We start from the raw sequence: 19,142 nt of genomic DNA, 5'->3' as shown, positions 1-19,142 counted from the left end.
AAATTAAAAAATGTTAAAATGTATTTTTTAAAAAAGATACTAAATCCATTGAATAAAGAATAAAGACATTTAGGAAGGGAATGAAAATGTTTAATATGAAAAGATACTAACATTTACTGTCAAATCATTAGTGTTAGTAATAATTATTAATAGTACTATTGTGACAGTTTGGTGAAGATAAAGAACATAGTAAATAGAAATAATTAGGAAGATTGATGTGTTTTCTCATGGCTTATTGTATTCACAAAATTTCTACAATGCATATTGATTACTTTTTGAATAACAAAAAAGGCTTTCCCCCCTGCCATTGGCCACTTGATGCTATATCTTAATGGTCAAGGTTAACAGATACGCTACAAAAAGTTCAAGGCTAGAAGACTGCTTTGGTATTGGGGCTATTAATTTATATTGCATTTGTTAGTCAAATTCCTCACCTTGGTGATTTCTTTTGGTTCTTGTATGTGTGCATGCATATGGGTATACATGCATATGTGTGTAGGCCAGAGAAATAATCCCAGCCTGTAGTTAGTTTCTCAGGAGTGTATCCACCTTGTTTTCATGAGACAAGTCTCTTTCATTTGGCCTGCAATTCACTAAGTACTGCCGGTCAGGGAGCCCCAGAGTTACCTGTCTGCCCCCCCCCCCCACTGCTAGAATTACAAGGACACATACCCATGCCCAGCTTTCTGTAAGTGGTTTCTGGGGAGTCCAACACAGGTTTTCATGCTTGCAAGGTACTCTACTGACTGAGATATTACCCCAGCCCAAGCCTGGTATTTTTAATATATTGATATTTTGTATTGTCATTGATTTTTTTAAATCCTTTTTTAAACCAAAATTTTACCAGGACAATTTATTTGACTTAAAAAACAAAAAACAAAACAAACAAAAAAACCTGTTCTACAAACCATCTTTAGTAAAATACCTAATAAATGAATTGTGCTAGCTGAGGTGTCTGAGGTACAATCAGGAGCACCCATGTGCCAGGGAACAGTCATTTGATTGTCCTGTGATGTGTTGCAGGTGGCTGGCCAACCTCTGCATTAGTGTGAGCAGACCTTAGAGCACAGAACATTCTGCTGACTCGAGTGTGAGGCCGGCAGTGAGAACCCAACACCCCCTGGAAGGTCTAGTGTGTGGACATTGCACTTGAATCCTTGCTCACCTGTTTCCACTTCTCTAGAGCTCTGGGATCTGCCGGGCATACATTCCCTTCCCGCCTCCCCCATGTCCCCTTCCTTGGAATCACCCTTCTAACAACACTGGAATGTTACTCAACAAACTTTCCCCATGACAGTGCTAATGATAACAGCTGTTTAATGTGCAAGACCTTCTAAGAGGATTTCTATTTAATCAGCAAATTCTGGAGATCAAAGTCTCAATGCCAAAGGAATGTATTGCCAAAGGGAAAATTCCAGGCAAGAAGTTAATTACAAGGAAAACTCCCAGGACCCACAAAGGCCTGGACCTACATCAGTCAGGCTTTCAAGTCTCAAAGAAAATGATGAAGTTGTCCATCCAACTATCACTTCTTATAGATCTGTTTTGTGTTCTAGTTTGCTTTTTTTGTGGCTGTGATCAATGCCATGGACCAAAAGCAACTTGGGGAGGAAAGGGTTTATTCCAGGTCAAAATTCATCACTGAGGGAAATGAAGACAGGAACTCAAGCAGAAACGGAAGCAGAAACCATGGAGGACCGGTACTTGCTGGCTCCTGCTCAGCCAGAATCCTTATGAAGCCCAGGCTCACTTCCATAGGGATGGTGCCGCCCACGGTGGGCTGAGCCCTCCCACATCAGCCATTAATCAAGACAGTCTTTCACAGACGTGACCACAGGCCAATCCTGTTCACACAGTTCTTCAGCTGAGGCTCGCTCTTCCCAGGTGGCTCTAGGTTGTGTCAAGTTGACACTAAGACCAAGGAGCACACCATGCTAGGGCCAAAGGACCCCATCAATCATCCCGTAAAGGAACCCCAGATTCTTAGCTCTCACCACATTGTGATCAATTTCCTCCACTAAACCAAGGTCAGACAGAGCTACATTCCCCAGAACACTGAACTCCTTCACAAGCATTTGCTGAAGGGTACATAGCACCTAGTAGGGCTTCCCCTGGAGACCTGTATGGGAGGAAGGCACAGTTATTCCTTCCAAAATTTCCCAGCCAAATCAGTCAAAACAAGCAAACCAAACCTCAGCCATTACCAAGGGTGTGGTACAGAACCCAACCATCTACTAGGGGCTCTGACTACCTAAGGCACACAGGAGCTTACCACTGCAGCTTGGGAGGCAGGAATGAAGGCGAGGCCTGGGGAAACAGCTCAGCTGAGGAAGTTCTTGCTTTGCAAGCTTGACAACTGGAGTTCAATTCCCCCAAACCAATGTCTTTTCTTTTCTTTCCTTTTCTTTCTTTTTAAGCTGGGCATAGTGAAGCATGTTTGTAATCTCAGCACTTGGGAGGTGGAGAGAGAAGGAGCCCTGGGGCTCACTGGCCAGCCTGCCTAGCCTACTGGGCAAGTTCCAGGACAATGAAAAAAGCCTTGCCTCAAAGAAGTAGACATTGTCTATGGAACAGTACCCAAGGTTGACTTCTGACCTCCACAGACATGTATGCATAAATACACACAGAGAATCTAAAGAGATCCATGGTGTTCAGGGCTCAGGCCACAGGGTGGAAGCTGGTGGTCTACAGAGGCTAAGACCAGCAGGTAATGAGCCCATCTCAATAACCACCAGTTCGATCTCGTAGATGAGAGACTGGAGAGTAGGGTTAGGTTTCAGATGGACAGGAAAAGCATACCCGTTTTTCTCACCCCTGTCTGAAAAGTTGATGCTTTGTAAGAATTGAAGAAGCAGCTGCTTTTATGAAAGGGCTTGTCCACTTCATTCATTTGGAACACTTTGAGTTTGGCAGTCTTGGATGGTTGTGGCTAAGTGGGACTACCTCACTTAAGTTTGGATTATGTTAGGGCATCCTATCTCTGCATACTTTATTTTCAAAGAAAAAAACCACACATGTGGCTACACTTAATATTTCAGTAAGAACATCAACATAAATAAATGAATATATTAGATAAATCTTTTATTAGGCCATATGCTGGAATCTGGGCCTGGAGAACAGTGTACGCAAGTTGGGAAGAGATGCATGCCCCTGTGATAAAGATCATCTCTGCAAATATGGGGTGGGTGCAAAGCTGCAGGTCCCTATGATGAAGATCATCTCTGCAAATATTGGGTGGGTGCAAAGCTGCAGGTCCCTGTGATAAAGATCATTTCTGCAAACATGGGGTGGGTGCAAAGCTGCAGGTCCCTATGATGAAGATCATCTCTGCAAACATGGGGTGGGTGCAAAGCTACAGGTCCCTGTGATGAAGATCATCTCTGCAAACACAATTTCAGAAGTCAGCTGCAACACCATCCCTCATTTCACATGGTTCAAGAGGCAGTGTGTCCCCTGCTCTACAAAGAGGGGAGGGCATTATATCAGTGCTTTAGTGGACACTGGTTAAAAAGCCATGTGCATCACCTTCCAGCATCAAAACACTTCCTCTTATGCATGCTGTGTGTGGCATCTTGAATGGGGGCTCTAGTCTCTGGGCCAAGGAAAGCCAAGTGAGTAGACTCCACAGACAGATGCCTCTGCAGAAATGGACACTCAGGAGCAACACTCAATGCTTTCTCTTCAAGCTGTGAAGCTTTATCATTCTACAGTAACGGCAACATTTCCCAGATGTGCTCAGGGGGCAAGACTTACAGCTACTCAGACTGGAAAGCAAGCATCCAGGGTCAGTCATCAACTGCTTCACCACACTTTGTATGTGAACAGCCCCCTGAGGACCCCTTGAAAGCTTGGTCCCCAGATTGGAGCTACTGGAAGATGGTGAAACCTTTAGGGGGTTGGGCCCCTTGGGGATCCTAAGGTCAGGTGACTGTAGGACTCTACCACTTCCTCTCTGTTTCTTAAGTTTTATTGTACATATTCAATGCATATCCCTAGACAGTTTAGCATCTACTTCCAACACACACACACACACACACACACACACACACACACACACACACACGATTTTGTGTATTTTTGTAAAATCTAGGAGCCACACATTAGAAAAAGCATTCAGGATTTGTCTTTCTGAGACTGGGTTAATTCGTTTAAATCATTACTTCTTCCAGGAATTGGTATCTTGCTTTCCCACGTACCCCACCATGATGTACCACCATCTCCTCCCTATCATCACAGGATGAAACCTCTGAAACTGTGAGTCAAAATAAACCCTTGGTGTTTGTTTTTTAAAAAAATTTAACGACCTTAGGCATTTCATTAGTTTCAGAAACGTGACGAGCACAGGGTCAATGGATGGGAACAGGGTGGGGTATATGTCTTTATACAATGGGGACATCTTACCATGTATATACAGGGGCAGCAGGGCTGTGTGAGGTACATAACAGAGTGGTCATGGCATGGACTCCAGGGACACACCTGGGCAGGAACCCTGACACTCCACTCTGTTCCTGAGCTATGGGACCCTATTATATATATATACATACCGTGCCCTCAGTTCTTTTTCTGTGAGAATTGAGTGTCATAGAACCCAGCTCGTGAAGTGGCTGTGATAATAATGACCTTATTTCTACACAGGGTGAGGCCCCCAGAGAGTCCTACCAAGGTGGTAGCTGTTAGCACACACATCAGTGTGCTCTCTGATGATCAGGTGGGCTGATAGGGGCCCCAGAGACGACTGTTCTGATCCCAGAAGTGAGCATTCTAGGGGCAAGAGGAACTGTGCATGCAGGGCCGAGTACACTAAGAGTTTTAAACTGGGAGATGATGAATTACCAGGGTGGACACAATATAATCACAGTACCCTATGACAAGGAGACCAGATGACAGAGGCAAAGGGTGCAGTGAGGGGGAACATGAGCCATAAGCCAAGGGAACCAGGGAAAAGGCACTGGCTGCTCCTGCAGAGGGCCCAGGTTCAGTTCCCAGCACCCATGGTGGCTCACAGCCTCCTGAAACCCCAGTTCCAGGGACTGAGCGCCCTCTCCTGGCCTCTGTGGGCAGTACATGGGAGTGGCTGAGCAGCTGGTGCTCTCAAGAGCTGAGACATCAGCCCCTCCCCTCCTTCTATTTTGGAGACAGGGTCTCACCACGTAGCCCCACTTGGCCTTAAACTTACAGAGATCTGCCTCTCTCTGCCTCCCCAGTGCCATCACGTCCAGGTGGGTGGGTGGGTGACTTAGTGTGAGCACATGCCTCCAAGAGTAGGATGTCTCCAGCTAACAGACTTCAGGTGCCCTGATTTCCCACTTCCTTTCCCCTGGTGGAGAACCAGAGACTCAGACTGCAGACTCCTCAGAGACCCTTACCCTCCCATGCTGTCTGACACTGATACTGTAACAATAAACTTGTTACAGTGACAATCAGCCTCAGAATCCCACATGAACACCACCCCCAAGCCCTTTCAGTCTCCGAATGTTTTTGATCACACACCTCTTAAGTAAAGATTCTCCCCCTGCCAGGGATGTTATGTATAAACTCTATACATGGGATCTTATAAAAGAGGCCCCTACCACAGCCCTGTAGAAACTTCGGTGCCTCCATGCATCTGCATGGTGAGGCCTCCCATCCCTAGTTGGAGGCCTTTCCGTCCTTACTCAGCAAGGACACAGGAAGTACATCTGGAATGTCCTGGCACTCATGGGCTAGCATGGGTCCTGTAAGCAGGTGCCCGTGCCTGCCACCTCAGTGCAGCAGCGACAGCAGCCTTCATTCCTGGATGTTCTTAGCTGAGGCCTGTAGCCTCCCTGGTGCACTGCTGTGATGCACTGCCCTGTGCACATATGGCTTTTGACTAGAAAAGAATAAAGACGTGTAAAAGAAGAGCTGGTTCCCGCCACATTGTCTAAGGAAAGGTAACATACTAGATAACTTCCAAAGGACAGAAACACAAGAGCCACAAGTAAGATGTAAATGTCCTCCACCTTCGAGATGGAGGCACAGTGATGGTGGATGTGGCCTCACTCCTCTGTGTTGCCGATGTCCTGCACAGGCTCTCACAGCTGCTCCAGCCCTTGCCCTGCCTGGTTTTGTACATCTGGCCCAAGCTTGGGTCCTCTCTCAGGTTAGCTGGTTTGTTGACACCTTCCTTGGCACCATGTTGGGCTCCTTAGCAGTTCTCACAGTGGGAGTTCTGAGGTCCCCCCCAACCCAGCGCCATGCTTCCACAATGCTCTGAGGGGAGGGATGGGCTTCAGCAATTCTCCCTCACAGAAACTGCTGGCCTGAGCAGGCCTGCCTAGGGCAAGGTGAGCTGGAGAGGCTCCCTCCGGGTCTCCATGGTTCAATGGAAGAATGCTCACAGCCTAGCGCTTTGGGTGACTGAAGTGGGTGTTGCTCCTCTAGCGCCTGTCTTCGGGTTTCCTGTTCTGGGTGCAGCTTTTCTTTTCCATAATGGACTTGGCTGCAAGCACTGTTGCCCTCAATCCCTCCCCTTTAACTAGCAAATAAAGATGCAGCTTCCGGTGGGGTGGGGGGCTGTCATTTGTACAGTGTTTGCCCATCACAAAGGAAGCCCAGGGTTCAGTCCCTAGCCCCACATAAACCAAATATAGTGGAGCACACCTGTAACCTCGGCACTCTGGAAGTAAAAGCAGGGGGATCAGAGCTTTAAAACCAGCCTAAGATACCTGAGATCCTGTCTCAGAATGCAGCTGCCTCCCAAACCACAGGGGACATTCAGGCAAGAACGTGCACCTTTAAAAATACATGTGTTATCTGTCTCAAAAATAGCCAGACAATGGTACCACATGCCTTTAATCCCAGCAACTCAGGAGGCTGAGACAGGCAGATCTCCGAGTTCTGGGACAGCTTGATCAACAAAGTGAGGTCCAGAACAGCCAGGACTACACAGAGACACCCTGTCTCAAATAAACAAATAAACCAAGTGTGTGCCACCACTGCCTGGCCCTGCTTCTAGTGTGGCCTTGAACTCACAGAGACCCAGACAGATCTCTGCCTTCCGAGTGTGCCACCACTGTCTGCCCTCTATGTCTAATCTAGTGGCAGGCTCTGTCCTCTGACCCTCAGGCAAGCTTTATTGGGATATACAATGTATTACCACAACAAACACAAACAAACAAACAAATAAACACATACATACATACATGATGTGCTCACCAGTTTTCTTCTTGGTAAGGACATGCCATGCCTTAAAGGGTGATTCCTTTCCCTGTGGGAGCTTTAGAATCTGGTTCATGTGGAAGAGACAACATGCGGGGAAGTGACGTGGATATGCAGGGGTGCTGTCTCCACAGAGATGGGTGCTCCTAAGGAGCCAGGCTCCCCGGTGACACAGAAGCCCTCCAGTCAGCCCCTCGTCCCTGGAGCTGCAGCCAAGGACACCTTCTCTGCTAACAGACCCTGGGTGCAGTCTCCGCCTTAGGCCGCGGTTCTAGAACACTGTGTGACCAGTGACTTCGTTGCTGGATGGCACCCTGTCCCAGTCTCCCTGCATAATGCCAGCTGTCACCTGAAGCAGCCCCTATTCTGAAGGACAACTGCAAGTTTCACATTCACTAAGTGAGATTTGATTTAGACGAAGCCAATCCGTTCAGACACAGGAACAGAATGACATGTTTTGTGCAGCTCCAGGGACAGCCTCGTGGAAGATGTGTCACCTCTGTGAGAAAGAGTTGAGCAATATTCTTTTACCTTGGCGTACTTTACCCCCCCCCCCTTCACTAACATAATGAAATCAAAATGGTCCGTTTCAATGGGCCAGCTCCAGTGTCTCAGACGGACAGGCATGGCCCAGCTCTGCCCACAACACTTACCTGGAGCACTGGGTGGTGATTTACAAGAAGACAGGATGGGGCTGAGGAGGCAGCTCCACAGGGGGAGTGCTTACCTTGCTCTACCTTTGATCCTGAGAACCCAAGTGAAAAATCTGGGGGTGAGGGTGGGTGCATCCCGGCACTGAAGAAGTGCGGACAGGCAGATCCTGACCCCGTGGCAAGCTCCAGGCCAGTGAGTGTTTCCTGAGAAACGACATCTAAGGTTGTTCTCTAGCCTATGTGCACATGTGTGTACACGCATGTGAGCGCAGGTATGCATGGGCGCACCACGAAATCAGGCTGTTTTCCTCCTCTGGCCCCTTTGGCTTTGCCAAGGTGGGCTTCAGGGGACAAATGGAGGAAGGGGGGCTAAGAGGGGGCAGCCTCATCTGGGGCTCTTTGGAGGAGCGGGGTGTGATGCACAGCGACACAGAGCAGGACTCCACGCACCACCCAAAGGCGCCATTTCCCCTGGTCTTGACACACACACCTACCGCTCAGTGTTGCAAACATTTTTAGAATAAATGGATCTAAGTCTTTTGGGGCTGGCAGCCCTGGGTGATTTGGCAAAGTAAACCCCATACATAACTGGTTTCTTACATAACCCCACAGTTGGCAGCGAGGCTCCAGGCTTTGAAATTAAGCAACACTTGTTCATCGGAGGAGCCTTGGCTTTTTTCTTTTTTTTTTTTTTTTTCTTTTTTTGGTGGAGGGATAAATGCCCTGTTTGTTCCGGTTGCATATCTTCTTCATAATTACTGACTTTAATGGTGCTTTGAATAAAGCTTTCGGTACGGCCTAACTTCTGGACACTGGAAAGCTGACTCTGCACATCACCTAGAGAAGGCGTCAATAATACTTTAATGAGGTTGGGGCAAGTGGGAAGGACTGATCCTCCAAGGCTGGTAGTTAGAAGGAGGAGTTGGGGCCCTCTGGATGCCCGGTGGTCTGCAGCAAGCACCCACACCCCACGGGCGCAGAGGCTGCCGAGTCGTGCTTGTTGGTTACAGCCTGCATTCTTTCCATATCTTCCTCCCTTTTTGATAAAAAGAAAAAGCATGTATGTAGTCATTGAACAGGACTTCCCCTCAGTCTCAGAGCCCAGCCGGACTTGAGGGCTTGTGTCCTAGGGCATTCCTTGAGCCCTTAGGAAACATGCAATGGTGCCCATCCCCGGCCCTCCAGCTCAGTAAGGAAGTGTTTCAAAGGAGAGACCTGGGTGCCCTTCCCGCCATCCCACTGGGAACTGGGAGACATTTATCCAATAAAGTACATCTGGGGGAGAGGTAGAAACACTGCCTTTCCAGCAGCGTGGTAAAGGCACATGCCTTTAATCTCAGCACTTGGGAGCCAGAGCCAGGCAGATATCTGTGAGTTCAAGGCCAGCCTGATCTACAGTGTGAGATGCAGGACAGGCACCAAAGAAACCCTGTCTCAAAGCACTGTGTTTCAAAACAAACCCTACTTTTTTTTCTTACAAAACAGAACTCACTGAGCAAGACAGATTTCAAAATGTTTCTCTGATGCCCAGCAAGAGACATCCATTGAGGTTTTTCAGGGCTAGCAACTCCCCACCACTCGGGTTTCCAGGTCTCTCAAAGCCTCACGACTCCCTGGAGGCTAATTGCTGTTTACTGGCGCAGACCTTCGTCCCTTCTCTTCTGTAACATTTTCCATCTTAAGCAGGGCCCGCCCCGTTCAGCCCCAGAAGCGTGTTGTCGGGGCGGCTGAGAGGAATTACTACCAGTGGGAACTATGCCGCAAGAAGGGTGGTGAAGCTTCCAGGCTCAGCAAACCTCGGCCGGCGGCCTTTTCCACCCTGCCGAGCGGAGGTAATTAGCATAGGGAAAATGACTAAGGTGTTGACGTCACCTCTTTCCAGTAGAAACTTACACTTTGTCCCTGTCTGCCTGCGAGCACGCCGGACTTGACTCAGGAATTTGCTGTCCAAACAGGATGCTCTGGAAGCCGAGCCCTCCCCACCCGCAGGGGGCTGGCCCTCCGAGGAGCTTTATAAACCCCGGCTGGAGCAAGGACCCGTGGTCTGTCTCTTGCAAAGGAACCTGCAGCCTGGGGCTTGACTGCGTGAGTGAGTCGTTAGCGTCTGCCCCGTAAGAAAGCAGAATGCATTTTAGGGACTTTAACTACAATTTTAGCTCCCTGATTGCCTGTGTGGCAAACGGTGATGTCTTCAGCGAAAGTGAAACCAGGGTAAGGCTTCTGGCGACCCGTGATTTCTGAGCATTTTCCAAGCACGCCGCTAACTGGGACAATTAGCCGAAATACTCAGGGGTGGGCGGCTGTCTCGTGGGGTTTATCAAGTAACCCCCAAAGTATCTAGAGTCTTGAAAATCAGAAGCTGTTGCCTGGAGAATTAACTGGGGAGGGAGTTGGGTAGAGCTCAGCTTTGAACGCTCTGGGTTCTGTATGCGGCGGGAGGTGCGGACCTTGTGTGTGGCCACACTTGACTCCTGTGAACTCTGGAGCGAGGCTGCTGCCAGCTCCTGCCCTGGAGTTCCAAATAACCTGATTTCCTCGTGGGAGATAAATACTGTGAATGGACTGCATGTTTGCAGTAATGGCAAGGGTCTGCCTCCAGCCTTCGACTAGAGAAAAATGCAGCATACCAAATATTAAAACTCAGTGTGGGATGAGATAGCCGCTGTCATGGAGATAATTAGTCATCTTAATCACTTTACTTTTCTTCTCTATTTGGAGAAATCATAAGAGTTTTTTTTCCCCCCATCAGTTACTATCAAGCCATTGATTAATAGTAATCGTAACTGATTGAGCCTTAAGAATCATATGAAAGGATATTGAGTGTGTTCTGTTTGTGGGGATGGTGTGTGGTGTGCTTTGTATTCAAGCCATATTGGGAGATGTAGAGGGTCTAGTCATAGTCAGCTAGTTGTGTATAATGTTTGAAAAACTGGGACAGAGGTTTTTAACCTGATTGATTGTAAAACACATTCTATTCATAGGCATACTACAGACTTGATGTGCTGAATGTTAGCCTGATAAGTGAAATCATTTAATTGTTTCTTAATTAAGTAGAGCTCCTATACAACAAGTGCAACAGCTGGGTATCTGCTATTAGAACAAATGAGAATATTTCATAGGTGCGTGGTGCTGTGAATTTAGCAATAATGTGTGTTCTCTGGTGCTCTGGTTCTGAGCCCTGACTTGCATTCTAAAAATATTCACCAAGTCATCTCTCCCAAATTCCGACTCATAACTTCAAAACTACAGTTAGTCACAGTGCCTGTTGATGATGTCATGCGAAATCCCAGCTTTACCAAGATACCCTTATGCCAAAAACTTGCTCAGTGCCTAAGAGAGATGCAAGAGAAGAGTCGCCCAGCTGGTGACGTCCAGATCAAGTGTCAGCTCTGCTTTGCTCCATGCCCACCTCTGTGCAAAGCCTGTAATGGGAAAGTCACAGAACCGCTCATGTACAGAGAGTATACTGGGGAGGCATCTGGGCTCCCCTAGCCACCTGCCTCAGAGAGAAGAGGCTGCATTCTGCTGTGCCCCGCCTAGGCTTCCAGTCCCAAAGATGGCTGATGCCCATCTACACTTTCCTCAGTGTTTCCAGGGTAGGTTTGTAAACAAGCTGTGTACGCTCTTGTACCTCAGTTGTCCTCCTGTGCAGACGTGAGCAGCTCGGGACCCAGGATCTCTGTCAGCTTGCCTTCTCACCACCCGCCTTCAGAAGTCCCCACAAACTGTCCTGAGTGTTTAGCCTGTAGAAAGGAACGGAAAAACCACCTAGCTTCTAAAAACTCCCAGAATCTTCTGGAGTCCCTAGGAGGTGCAGCCCCCATCCCCACACACAGCTGTAGGAAAGGGTGGGGCTCCCCAGCCTTTCCCAGGAGGCTGATGATGTTTTTCCAGAAGCCACCAGCCAAGTCTGTAATCCCAGAATTTGGGCTTTCCACGCTAACAGCTCATGATGTTTCCTAATTCTCAACAGCACCAGAGGGAGGGTGTTACCTGCATGAAAGCACAGCCGGCAGGCAGGCATGCAGGCATCACAGTTCAAACCAGTATTCCTTCGGAAAGTTAAAAAGTGACAGACTGAGATAAAGCTCGCAGTGGGAGTCCACAGAGAGCTTCCTTTAAGGAGTAGTAAGACTTTCTTTTAAGGTCATGGTTCCTTTGTTCTTCCCTTTTTAAAGAAGTTCCCCTCCTCCTTCAAATTTGCTGCAGGACCTTGAGCTATAAAGAAATATTTGAAGAACACAATATCCACTCTGGATGGAGTTGGCTAGACAGCAGAGGGTCATGGGAATAACAGGCTCCGGATAATGACTGACCTCCTTGGAAAATGCTTATCCTACTTTTTTTTTTTCCCCCAAGACAGGCTTTCTCTGTGTAATTTTGGTGCCTGACCTGGATCTCACTCTGTAGCCCAGGCTGGACTCGAACCCACAGAGATCCTCCTGGCTCTGCCCCCCCCCCCCCCCAGTGCTGGGATTAAAGGCATGTGCCACCACCGCCCAGCTAGCTTAACCTATTTTCAAAAGGAGTGATAATTGTCCTGCTGGTTAAATGAATTTATTATAATAAACCCTGTCTTCTTCCCTTCTTGTAAAGATCATCCGAGTTAGTCTCATGGTGGAACACATGTTAGCACATGGTGGGCAAGGCCTCCCAACCCCTAATCCCAGCACCCAAACAGACACACAGCCCGCAGAGTCTCTTGGAAGGGGCAGGCTTTTCTCCCTCCCCCCCCCCCCCCTCTCTCTCTCTCTCTCTCTCACACACACACACACACACACACACACACACATACACACACACACACTTGGAGTCCTTGAAATGACTGGTAACTCATTTCTTCACCAAGGAGGGCAATGAGTAGGGATACAAGTAGGTGGATTTTAAACCCTTTGATTGGCATTGTGTTTTTTCAGGCCAAATTTGAATCCCTCTTCAGGACGTATGACAAGGACATCACCTTCCAGTATTTTAAGAGCTTCAAGCGCGTCCGAATAAACTTCAGCAACCCCTTATCTGCAGCTGACGCCAGGCTGCAGCTACATAAGACCGAGTTTCTGGGGAAGGAAATGAAGTTATACTTTGCTCAGGTGAGTGTGTTCATTGCGAGGCAGCTTCCTCCCTCCCAGCACTTCTACAGCAAAGCATCTTATTGCTGATTATGTCCAACACTGGAAAGCAAGCACTCACCTCAAGAGGAGTCCTTCCCTGAATTCTCGGGCTCTCACCTGTTCTGAGGAGTCAGGTGCTTGTGAAAACAGCCTCAGAGATGGCAACCCTGTAGCACCCTAGGGTGAACCTTGAATGAGGGAAAGCAGACCCTCCTTGTTCACCCATGGAGCTTGCAGGGGGCACCATTGCAGGCTACCCTGGTACACTGGGATTTGGGCGCTGGATCTCTGAAGTTTCTCAGGGATTAGGCTAGTGATCCATCAAGAGAGGTCTCCAGCTGGTGCAGGTTCTCATGGTTTCCAGCAGCCCTGGCTTTGTGAAGAGCCTGTATGCAAATCAGCACAGGGTTGTTGGTCCTGAGGTAGGAGGATGGGCTCCTGAGACAGTTACCAGATGGCCCAGACCCTCTCTTAGTTGAGGTGCAGAGGGGGAACTATGGATGGGTTTGCCCTTTATCCTGCCAACCTCAGGTGTGCCGTCAAGGCAGCTCCCAACTTCGATTTGATATTGTAACAGGGACTAGTAGATTGCCAAGGAAGAGAAAGAAGGTTCTAGAATGTTACCCCCAAGGTAAAGCCAGTTGAGCCTTCGCCTCACCCCACCTCCACCCCTAGAGATGTAGCCTTTGGGCCTCACAGAAATCATTCTGAGATTCCCTCTGCCCTCAGTGGTAGTGGCTTCATTTATTCTGAAGTGTCTCTTCATTTCCTGCCGGTTTAGGGCAGGCGTAATCTGTGCAGTGTGAGGCTCACAGCCCCGGTGGGGGCTCTCACCGGATTGGCACTGTTAGGGTTTGGCTATGGAATGGAATACTTGGATCCTCGGTGATGCCGCTTTGGGGAGTTAGGGAACCTTTATGAAGTGGGGGCCTCACTAAAGGGATTGGATCATTCAAGAGTGAACACTGAGGGGTTAGAGCCCAGCTCCACTTCTGGTTGAAGCTCTCTCTGCTTCCTGGCTGGCACCGTGTAGCAAGAGGCCGCGTGTGAACTCTGCCGTGCCTCCTGCAAAACTGGGGTCCAGGAGAAGTCCTTTCTCCTACCAGCTGTTTTCACTAGAGTGCAGGCCTCCATTCACCTCCTTACAGACCACTTCAGGGTTCCTCTTGGAACCATACCTGGTGGCTCCCTGGTTGTTGGTCTGTCCTTTGCCTGCCTCCCAAAGTCTTCCATGAACTGCTATGAACTGCTGATGGTTCCCTCTCTGCATAATGATGAACTGATTTCTCTCCTCAGACATTACACATAGGGAGTTCACACCTGGCTCCGCCCAATCCAGACAAGCAGTTTCTCATCTCTCCTCCCGCCTCACCGCCCGTTGGTTGGAAACAAGTGGAAGATGCGACCCCAGTCATAAATTACGATCTTCTATACGCTATCTCCAAGCTAGGGCCAGGTAAGCAGCGCCCTCAGGTGGTCGAGGGGTTGGGAGGTATGGAGAGATTGTCCTGACACAGGGCGCCTCACATGACCCCACGCAGATGTGTTCTGTGAAGGCTGCATTCTTCCACTTGCTGCCTCGGGTGCTCCCTGGAAGGGCTTCAGGAGAGCCTGGTGGCCTGTAGGTTGTCTACACCACCGTCCCGGAGTGTCCCCTCAGTCTGTCCCCTGGGGTGCATGAGGCATACCTGTGCGGCTCACTCCCAGGCCACAGACTCTGTTCCAGATGGGATGAGCAACTGGATTTGAAAGGGAAACAGACCAACCTTCTAGAGAGTTCATCTGCAGTCATCACTACTACCTGACTTTCCTAATGGGTGGGAAGAGAGTCACAGGTCATGGTGAGGACAGAGCCCGAAATGGATCTCACTCAATGGAACTGTAGGCCGTAGATAAATCATCACCCTATAAACAGCACTCTGCATGGTGCCTGACCCACAGGCAGCTAAGTACTCAATATGTGGTGTTAGGAATAGTAAATGTCAGCAGCTCCTCTCCTGTGTACTAGGGCTTGGCAGAAGGGGGGTGGGAGGATGGTCTAGGGTGCAGAGATGTGAGCATCGCTCCTGCCTGCCACACAGCAAGCTGGATAAATGCTGTCCACCAGCTCCTTGTTTCTCCTTGACCAGCGATCCGATGTTCCTTTAGGGAAAAGGTTTTATTTTCATGGTCCCTCAGCAGTTCCGAGCTGAAAGATTACATTTCTGAGAACAAAACCTAAACGGAAATTCCTCCTGTGGCACGAAGCCAGAGTCACGTTACTAGTGCTAATTGTGGCGTGAAGGTCAAGACTGGAAATGGCCTGTGGGAGCAAGTGGATGGCTCACCATGGCAGCTCCTAGCAAGCGTCATAGGGAAGCTAAGCAGCTGTGGGTGTCACACATGGCAGCAGAGGGACTCTGCGGCAAGGATCCAGACTTGCATGAGCAGGAAGTGAGGCGAGCTGTCCGTCTCTTAGAACCCGGATGGACGGGTCCCTTTCAGAAGTCTGCACTGGATCCTGATGGAAGCCAGAGTAGCGGCGTGCCTCCCAGGCCTGTGAGTGAGCTCGCCACACTCCAGGGTCCAGCACCCTCGGGGCTGAGGAGAAGGTTCTTGCAAAAGCGGCCTTCTCAGAGCAGTTTGCCCTTTATCTGTTCAGCAGTGAAGTTCATTCTGTTTGGTTTTGTATTCTAGTTTTGTTTTAACTGTGCTTTTCAGGATTGCAGAGGTTTCACAAATACGGCCTTAAGTCCCGAGCCTTCTGCACTTGGGTCAATGGGAGATACTTTGTGGAAAAGCCTCCATTTTCAACTTCCCCAGAGACCCCTCAAAACTGGGACTCCTTCGCGTTTGCAGTTAGAGCAGCATTTTATTAGCCTCTCTGGTGGGGTAGGGGCCAGGCTGCCTCCTTCACAAGGGCCGTTGCCTCCACATCTGAAGAGCACAGTAGGAAGCTGGAGGCCCCACCAAGCCACTGCATCACCTCAAAACTCAGTTAACAATGGAGTTCAAACCTGGGACCTAGCATCTGCTGGCAAGCACCCCTTGTTTGATCTACATCCCAGCACCCTCCACTTTTTAAAACATAAAAATCTGGGGGCATTTGTCAGGCATGTGTGTCACGAGCCTGCGGATGTTGTGAACACATTCTCTCATGAAATTGGCCCCGTCGATGCCTCAGTTGCCCATTTTAGAGGAGAAGAGGCAAAGGGCACAAAGGAATGAAATGGCATGCCCACCATCCCCAGATACACGTATTTCCCCTCACCCCCACTCCACAGGGCATCCAGCCCGCCATGCTGCCTATCAGCAGCCAGGGCAGACTCCCTCAGCACATGTCCCAGACCCTTCCTTCCCAGTCACCTTTCTCAGTGCCAGAAGGCTCGCCCTAACCTTGCTGAAGCAGAGCGGTGTGAATGTGATGGAGCCTGGGTAAGCTCAGGCTAGCCCAGAACAGCAATGAGGGAGCACTCTCAGTTCCAGCTGATAGCTGATAGAAAGAGAGAATGAATGGACAAACAAACAGCAGCGCTGCCTGGGGAGGTCCCTCCAGTGGTGGGGTGCTTGCTCAGCATGTACGAAGTCCTGAGTTTGGCTGCCAATGCCACGTGAGCCAAGCATGGTGGTGCAACGCCTCCGGTGCACCTGGAAGGCAGAGGCAAGAGGAATGGAAGTGTAGGGTCAGCCTCAGCTACTTACTGAGCTTGAGGCTAGCCCATACTATAGAAAGCCCCGACTCCAAACTAAGGAAGGGATGAGAAGGTTGGACAGATGCAGGCAGCCAGCCACACGTATGTGTGCACACAGGGCCTCTCCACCCTCCTCTGTGGTGTGCTCTGGAGCCCCAGCTGGAAGCCTTGCACGGGAGGCTCAGGACATTTGCTCCCAGAGTGCTTTGGGCCTGTCTTCTCCCTGAGCTGGTGCTCCCTACTCAGTTCTTGGAGAATGCTAATTGGAGAGCTCTGGGAGGACATGGGAAGGGTTAGCTAACAACACACTCATGCTCTCCCTCCCTGCCTCAGTGCCGGACTGTTCTGTAGTGGTCTCTCAGCCAGTCCATGTACCTGCATGTCATGCTCAAGGACATTCCCTAGTTACCGATTACCTAGTTACCATGGAGTTGTTTCCTTCCCTAGGCGAGAAGTATGAGCTGCACGCAGCCACGGACACCACTCCCAGTGTGGTGGTCCATGTGTGTGAGAGTGACCAAGAGGATGAAGAAGAGGAAGAGATGGAGAGAATGAAGAGACCCAAGCCAAAAATCATCCAGACAAGGAGGCCAGAGTACACACCTATCCACCTCAGCTGAACTGGCTCTCAGACCAAGACGGGCGTCCTGAACCCTACTCACAGGGAGGAACCTTTCACTGTGCAGGTGGCTGGTCATAGCCTTGGAGGTGACAGCCGGGACCACTGTGGCAGAAATTCCAGTTCATGTCGCTCAGACGAGAATCAAGGCTTCATCTCCTTGTTCTGATACTGCACCTCAGTCCATGTCCGTGGCACCTGGGAATGCCTTGGGCCATTCACTGAGTTTGTGGCAATCACACATTTGGGGACATCTTGAGGAAACTGGTAATAATAGTGTCTTGTACTCACTCTTTTCTAGGTTCTGTTTTTGCCAAGGACAGGGAGAGATTTCTGTTTGCGACCAGCGTTCAGGGCCTGGCCCCCGCTGGTAGGCGGAGGCACCCCACAAAGCCACCACATGTGCAGTGCAGAAAGGTTATGGGACACCCCAGCACCTGGGGAAATTGTCCTCATCTCTCCCTCATGTTCTGATGTTCATGCATGTATATTACTGGGTTCCAAGACTAACCTTTGTCTGTGTATGAATTACACTGTGGTTTCCATCTTGGGAAACTGGAGAAGCTCTGGCAAACTGGCCTTTCCTGGTCCCTAGGCCTCTCTGCAACAGCACCCACACATGGGGTTGCACCTGTGATGGCCACACATCACCCTGTCCGGGTCACCATGTCACTTGTGCTTTCTTGCAAAAGGAGTTGATCTTGAGTTCTTGTGTAGAGTTTAGCTTATATGGTGGAAAGAACAGCAGTTTCACTGCCAAGTGTCGGCGGGTGGGAAGTTGTGGGTTAGGCATTGGGTTCAGATATCAATTTCCATTGTTTCAGTCATGTAGTGGTTTGTGCGTGAATTTCAGCCAAAAACCCCTTTGGGAACTGTTGGTTGAGACAGTTTTTCACCCATTGAAACGTGGAGATAAACTTGTAAATAAAGCCAAGAGCATATCTTATTACCTGTCATGCACCTGGGTGAGAATAGAGGGCAGGAGTCTCTAGCTACCTGTGACTTGTATGTGGTAGAAATTACTGTCGTGTGTTTAACGGGATGAATTTGGAGCATGTGAAGTCGTAGCCGTGTGTTGCTGGAGGACACAGTGCCTTTCCCCTTCCATTCCAGATGGACCGTGACACTCGGCGAGCATCTGGGGTTCCCCTTTCCTAGTCATCCTGTGTGTCGGGTACATAGGGATTCTATTTTGGTCTTACGATGCCATTACGTTTGTCACTCTGAAATAACCTAATGCCAATTAACAATGCATGCTTTGGGAGTTGGGAAAGCGGTCTCCTCTGGGGAGTGTATGTGTCGGCATTCAGTTTTCCATTGGTTCGCAATGAGAAATGGATTGAATGTTCTCCAGACCCTGTTTACAGTGCTCAGGGGGAGGAGGCCAGCAAGGGAGAGACCGTCGCATCCTGTCCCAGTATTTCTAGTCCAGTGCTTTTGAGCCGAGAGGCCCACCTCAAAGATATTTTTTTTAACTGCATTCTATAATAAATCAGCACAATATGCTCTTCTGGAAAAGTTGTTTGTCATTTTCTTCCTGGGACTAGTCACAGGAATATGCATTCATTTGTCAACTCCTGCTGTCATATTATATTCAGAATGTCAAGCACACATCACTCAGGAAAGGGTCAAACAGATAAAACAGAAATTAAAACTGAGCACTTCCTCTGTAAGGTGGGCAGACAGTGTTATGACGTCAGCACCTCCTCTGTAAGGTGGGCAGACAGTGTTATGATGTCAACACTTCCTCTGTAAGGTGGGCAGACAGTGTTATGATGTCAGCACCTCCTCTGTAAGGTGGGCAGACAGTGTTATGACGTCAGCACCTCCTCTGTAAGGTGGGCAGACAGTGTTATGACGTCAGCACCTCCTCTGTAAGGTGGGCAGACAGCGTTATGACGTCAGCACC

General features: G+C 49.2%; 1 protein-coding gene across 2 annotated transcripts in view; it reads left to right on the top strand.

Annotated features, from left to right (window-relative positions):
* Rcan1 (regulator of calcineurin 1) overlaps nt 1–18,751 on the top strand; it is an 85,567-nt gene extending 66,816 nt beyond the window's left edge. Inside the window, exons 1-4 of one of the 2 annotated variants that reach the window (XM_036204046.1) lie at nt 9,698–10,043; nt 12,749–12,922; nt 14,240–14,399; nt 17,062–18,751. In XM_036204046.1, the coding sequence (XP_036059939.1) occupies nt 9,957–10,043; nt 12,749–12,922; nt 14,240–14,399; nt 17,062–17,234 (594 nt within the window). In that variant the 5' untranslated portion in view covers nt 9,698–9,956 and the 3' untranslated portion in view covers nt 17,235–18,751. Of the gene's footprint in view, nt 1–9,697; nt 10,044–12,748; nt 12,923–14,239; nt 14,400–17,061 lie in introns of those variants that run through there. The other variant, XM_036204045.1, reaches the window with a different exon arrangement.
* The last annotated feature ends 391 nt before the right edge of the window (nt 18,752–19,142 follow it).

Source organism: Onychomys torridus, chromosome 12, assembly GCF_903995425.1.
Source record: "Onychomys torridus chromosome 12, mOncTor1.1, whole genome shotgun sequence".
In the NCBI taxonomy this organism is placed as follows: Eukaryota; Metazoa; Chordata; class Mammalia; order Rodentia; family Cricetidae; genus Onychomys; species Onychomys torridus.
Note: the sequence above shows the minus strand (reverse complement) of the source record. Positions and strands in the feature narration are given on the sequence as shown.